The sequence below is a fragment of the Gossypium hirsutum genome, chromosome A09 (genome assembly GCF_007990345.1).
Source record: "Gossypium hirsutum isolate 1008001.06 chromosome A09, Gossypium_hirsutum_v2.1, whole genome shotgun sequence".
Taxonomy (NCBI): Eukaryota; Viridiplantae; Streptophyta; class Magnoliopsida; order Malvales; family Malvaceae; genus Gossypium; species Gossypium hirsutum.
In genome coordinates this window covers 4,823,000-4,829,026 of record NC_053432.1, presented here as the reverse complement: position 1 = coordinate 4,829,026, position 6,027 = coordinate 4,823,000, and the positions used below count along the sequence as shown (strand labels likewise).

Below are 6,027 nucleotides of genomic sequence, written 5' to 3'. Positions count from 1 at the left end.
CATGTGCCAAGGTTGTGTGATTCACATGGCCACTAGACACGCTCGTGTGTCTAGGCCGTGCTCAAGACTGACTTGAATCCCTAATTATTTCTCAGGGTAGCATGATCGTGTGTCACACACGGTCGTGTAGCATGATCGTGTGTCACACATGGCTGAGACACACGCCCGTGTCTTTGTCCGGTGTGTCTCTGTCCGTGTGGACAAAAATAGGCCATTCGAAAAGCCAATTTGCACCCTACTCTCATGCACACATAGCAACCAAATTTGTACCTTTTCAACACATATATAAACAACCAAAGCATACTATTCCTCACACATATCATGGCATCTATCCACAACCATTTCAACTACTCCATTTCATATTCAAATCATACTAATTCATTATGCTAAAATCATTGAAACTTACATAACTTCTAAATGCATTTACCCATCACATTATCATCTCAAAATCAACCACAATATATGCCTACTTCCAAACATTAATACATCAACCAATAACTAACAAATGAACAGCCATTTAACTAAATCAACAACTATGGCAAACATACCAAAACAAGCCAACATATAAGGCATTATATATATCACATATATCACTTATCAAACTCATAACTCAAACCAACTTAAATGGCTAAGAACACAACCACATTTACATTATCAACAAGCCAAATCACATGGCCAATATCTTAACTCAAAACATACCAATATGACACTAGTTTATACATGCCATATACCATATATACAAAGTTTCCAAAAATACCAATGAGATAATCGATAGTGTGATGATGTTTCCCGATAATCCTCGAGTCCGAGCTAGCTCCGATAATCTATAAAATAGGGAAATAACACACAAAGTAAGCTTTTAAAGCTTAGTAAGTTCGTATGGTATGGTATAAACTTATCTAATCACCAATATATCATTCATCAATCTAAGCATAATAACATGTAACTCATGATTATTTTTCACATTCTTGTTTTTATGCTATATGTAAAATTCATAATTCTTTATTCTTGAATTTCATGCTTTATATGTACATACTTGTACAATTTCATATCCAACTCATACCTTCTCGTGATATTGTCGAAGACTCGATATCTCGCACACTAAGTGCTAAAGCTTAGCCGAAGCTATTATAAACTCGCACACTAAGTGCCTTTCATAGCCGAAGCTATCTCAACCTAGCACACTAAGTGCCATATATAGCTGAAGTTATTCCGATTCGCACACTAAGTGCTTTATATAGCCAAAGCTACCTCGAAACGCACACAAAGTGCAAAATATAGTCGATTTGTCGTCGTACACAACCATCGTCTCATATATATAATTTATGTAATATTAAAACGTTAAAAACATAATTGTAACAATTTTTATCTTATACGAACTTATCTCAGACGTAAAAACGATGTAACTAGTCGATTAGTCGAGTACTTTGTTTTTGCCTCGATCTAAATCCAAGTTCCTCTTTTCTTAATCTATATTATAAAAAATTCGACTCATTTAATCACATAATCTTTCAATTTAGTCCACAAGCACATATTTGAGCATTTTTTCACTTTAACCCCTAAAGTTCCACATTTATTCAATTAGTCCCTATTTCACAAAAAACACAAATTATACAAAATCTAATTACACCCAAGCCTAGCCGAATTTCATGTAAGTCCCTAGCAGCCCAAAACTTTCATTTATTTCACAATTTAACCCCTTAATTTACACCTTTCTCAATTTAATCCCTAGTGTTCATTTTTACTCAAAATCACTTTACAAAACATGTATATCAAACACCAAGCCTTCATAATTCATCATCAAACATCATAAAACTCATAGATTCAACAATAGCATTTTCCAAAATCACTAACAAACTCAAAAATTAAGGAACGGGTTAGCTAGTACTCAAAGCAACTATCACAAAAACGTAGAAATAATTGAAGTCCAAGCAAAGAACACTTACTAATCAAGCCTACAAGTGCCAAAACCTAGAGAAATATTTTTGGCTTCTTTTTCCATCAACAGTCGGCAATCAATGTAAAAGATGAACAACATTTCTTTTTGTTTTTATTATATTATCATTTATAATCATTTTACAAATTTAACCTTAATTAAAATCATTATAAAACACATAATTCAATGCCATTTATGTCCATCACCACTATAAATGGTCTAATTACAACATAAGGACCTCCCATTTAATAAGCCATAGAAATTTGACACTTTTAACTTATAGCATGCTACTTTTGCATTTTACGCGATTAAGTCCTTTTCTCAAATTAACTACTTAAACAAAAAAATTAACTCACGAAATTTTAACACCTATATAATCACATGCTGTAAATACCAAAAATAATATTAAAATAATTTTACAACATCGAATTTGTGGTCCCAAAATTACTATTCTGATTTAGCTAAAACCAGGCAGTTACATGTATACCTTGTTGTGGATTGATTTATTGAATACCAAATGGTTGTTTGAGAATTAGTATGATTGTGAATTAGGTAAGGTGATGCTTAAATGAATGAGACCTTATTGATGATTTGAGATTATGAGTTTTAATATGAAATCGAATGATATATTGTGGTATTGATGTACCTAGTATGGTTGGTATTGAAATGGTATGAATTAGGCTTGGTTGGAGTTGAGTTAGATGCCTAATTATGTCATGTTTTTGTGTCATTTGGTTTGATATAGGTTCATACAAATTTGGGTGGCAATATGGCTTGGTAAATAGCTTATTTTTGTCCACACGGGCAGAGACATTTGTGACATTTTTTTCGATTCAAACAAGTTTAAAAATGATTACAAATATAGTGATAATATTCTTTTTTAATTAAAAAAAGTTTAAAAGAAGATGAAAATAACAAATATAGTGACAATATAGTGTTTCTTCTTCTGGCAATATATATGTTTCCAACGAAAACAAAAGAATATAAAAATTTGAATCTTTTTTGTTATCGTGAATTATTTATGTTCAAATTTTTTTTTTTTTAGGAAGGATGATGATTCTCCAGTTCATGGTCTATCCGAAAAGATAGTTGGTGTATTAGTAGGAGGGCAATTGGGTCGTACGTTATGCCAAGCAGCTTCCAAGATGGCCATTAAAGTTATGGTTTTGGACCCTTTAGAGAATTGCTCGGCCAGTGCCCTTGCTTATGATCATATGGTTGGGAGCTTTGATGACAGTGCTACTGTTGAAGAATTTGCTAAAAGGTCCAATTTTGATATTTAACTTATTTCCTTTGTTTGTTTTAAATGAAGTATTCATGTTCATTGTATGTTTCTTGGTAGTTAGATGTGGAGTTTTGACGGCTGAAACTGAACATGTGGATGTTGCCACTCTAGAGAAGCTTGAACAACAAGGAATTGATTGTGAGCCTAAAGCTTCTACCATTCGAATTATCCAAGTAAATTCCCTAGGCTTGTTTACTTGCGAGCGGTACTAATGTCTGTAATAAATTGCATCAGTTTCCTTTTACTGTTGATACCTGAATGGATGTTAAGCATAATCTACTTTTTACGAGGAGTTATCAAGCTGGATTTACTATTTTACAGGATAAATATCTCCAGAAAATTCATTTTTCTCGGCATGGTATTCCACTTCCTGAGTTATTTTATAGGGGCTTATTCTATTGTCTTGAAATTCTTTAAAACTTATATTGATATATTGGTCTCTCTGTATTGATAAAAACAGATTAATAATCTAGAAGAAACCAAGAGAGCAGGTGAACTATATGGCTATCCTCTTATGATTAAGAGCAAGAGGTTAGCTTATGATGGGCGAGGAAATGCTGTTGCAAAGAGTGAAGGGGAGCTTAATGAAATGCAATTTTTGTTTTCTCATATTTTTACATTATTTTTAAATAAAATATTTAAAAATTACAAAGATCAAATAAAAATGTCATTGATTAAGCCGGTGTCACAATTTAAACTATTTTTTAAATTTAGCGTATATGTTATTGTTATTACTTTCCAACCTTACATTTCATTATTTATAGTATTTTATTTTTAAACGCACACTTGTGTTCTAATCATATGATATTTTGAACATATACAAGTGTATTATTTAAAAAGTTGATTGAGTTGATGTTATCTATTTCAAACTCAATTATGAAATTATTAAAAAATATTTATTTTATTAAATAACAAGCATTAATATGAGGACATTTTTAGCAAATAAACTAGTTGTTTTTAGTCATTTGAAAAAAAATATCTATTAGACTTTTTTTTATGTTGGACGAAAATGCATCCAACATGACACGTTTTCAGCTGAGATGGTAATAAGGACACTGAAAACACGTAATACAAAACGTGCTTTCTTTTTCTTTCTCCAAAATTGATTTAGTTCCCTAAATTTAAGAAAAAAATCTATTTTATTAAATATATTTTAACTTTTGGTATTTTCTACTCATTTTCCCCAAAAGTTAATATGAATATAAACATAGTATAAAAATAAATGAATACAATAGTAACATACAAAAGTGATAAAATCAACATATTAAACTTATACAAATAAAAAATTATAAATATTTAATTAAGAATTAAAGTATTATATAAATTCATTTTAATTTTAATAAAATATAAAGAAATTCTTAAATTAATTATCATATTCAATTTCACTATAAATATTTTTATTAAAGATTTAACAATAATCGTGTTCAATCTTCATTTAAACTAACCTATGCATTACGATAGCTTTCAAGTATTGTTATAGTTATGTCGATTGAGTTTTAGTTCAAATGGCATGGGCATTGTTACCAATGTAGAAAGGCTTGGTTCAAGTACACTGAAGCGTATTATTTTTCTATTTATAGGTTTAGAGGAGAAATTTATAATAAGATTATTAAAAAAAATCATTTATTATTAATAATTAAAAAAATATATTATTTATAGGAATTAACAATTAATGTAAAAAAAAAACAATAAAAACCAATCAAAAACAAACTTGGAATTGCTTATCTATTTTAATTTACATCCCTTAACTTTACACTTGAACATCAAACCCTTTTACAAAATGCAATCACTCAAATCAACCCACTAATTTTAACTTTGTTAAAATAAAATAAAATAAAAAAATAAAATAAAATAAAGAACATACAAATTTTACGTGGAAACCCTTTCGGGAAAAAACCACGGGCAGAAGAGAAGAAAATTCACTATGTCGAAAATTTTAATCAATACAAGAGGAATAGACTATGTCTATTTATAGGCTTGTAAAGTCATATTCTAGTAGGATTGAAACACCTTATCCTAATCAATATAAAATAGATGGAGTTTAATAAGGTTTAAAAAACCTTATTCTAAAATAAAATAAAAGAAGTCTAGTTTTATATGGATTTTACTTTTATTTTATTTTCCATTGTATTTTATTTAAATAAGAATTTAGGTCACTTAATTCTAACAATCTCCACTTTGACAAAAATTCTCAATGAACAAGTTCTTCATCGCGAACAAGTTTTCCACCTCTTCTATAAAACCCCTTAAGGGTTTAACTTCAACAATGAACACCAACCAAGTCTAAGCAATGCTCAAACTTGGTTATAGGAAGTGACTTAGTCATCATATCTGCAGGATTTTCATGAGTACTAATTTTGCTCGCAACAATATCACCACGAGCAATAATATCACGAACAAAATGATACCGAACATCAATATGTTTTGTTCTCTCATGAAACATTTAATCTTTTGTAAGGAAGATGGCGCTTTGACTGTCACAAAATATTGTACTGATTTGAAGGTCTTCATTGAGTTCACTAAATAGTCTCTTCAACCAAATAGCTTCTTTACAAGCCTCAGTAATCGCCATATACTCAGCTTCAGTGGTAGACAAAGCGACTGTAGTTTGCAAAGTGGCTTTCCAACTAATTGCACAACCTCCGATTGTAAACGTAACCTGTGAGAGATCTTCTTCTATCAAGGTCTCTAGCAAAATCAGCATCAACATACTCTATGACTCCATCTTTAGTTCTTCCAAACTGTAAGCAAACATAAGTAGTGCCTCATAAGTATCTTAAAATCCACTGAACTGCTTTCTAATGTT

The 6,027-nt window shown here is 30.3% G+C and overlaps 1 protein-coding gene and 1 long non-coding RNA gene across 2 annotated transcripts; one reads left to right on the top strand and one right to left on the bottom strand.

Annotated features, from left to right (window-relative positions):
* Positions 1-545: 545 nt before the first annotated feature.
* On the bottom strand, positions 546-2,025 carry LOC121206481 (uncharacterized). Its single transcript, XR_005901519.1, has 2 exons — positions 1,947-2,025; positions 546-824 (listed from the first exon to the last, which is right to left on the bottom strand). It is a non-coding gene; the product is annotated as an uncharacterized lncRNA (long non-coding RNA).
* A 502-nt stretch (positions 2,026-2,527) lies between these two features.
* LOC121205960 (phosphoribosylaminoimidazole carboxylase, chloroplastic-like) lies at positions 2,528-3,638 on the top strand. Its single transcript, XM_041076093.1, has 3 exons — positions 2,528-3,200; positions 3,283-3,394; positions 3,543-3,638. The coding sequence occupies exons 1-3, from the start codon at positions 3,082-3,084 to the stop codon at positions 3,636-3,638; spliced, it is 327 nt and encodes a 108-aa protein (XP_040932027.1). The 5' UTR covers positions 2,528-3,081.
* Positions 3,639-6,027: the final 2,389 nt, after the last annotated feature.

Bases quoted from the DNA above. Each gene is read 5' to 3' on its own strand.
- LOC121205960 (XM_041076093.1), top strand. From the start codon at position 3,082: ATGGCCATTAAAGTTATGGTTTTGGACCCTTTAGAGAATTGCTCGGCC. The intron at 3,201-3,282 runs GTCCAATTTTGA...CTTGGTAGTTAG, and splicing joins GTTGAAGAATTTGCTAAAAG to ATGTGGAGTTTTGACGGCTG. The intron at 3,395-3,542 runs GTAAATTCCCTA...ACTATTTTACAG, and splicing joins CTACCATTCGAATTATCCAA to GATAAATATCTCCAGAAAAT.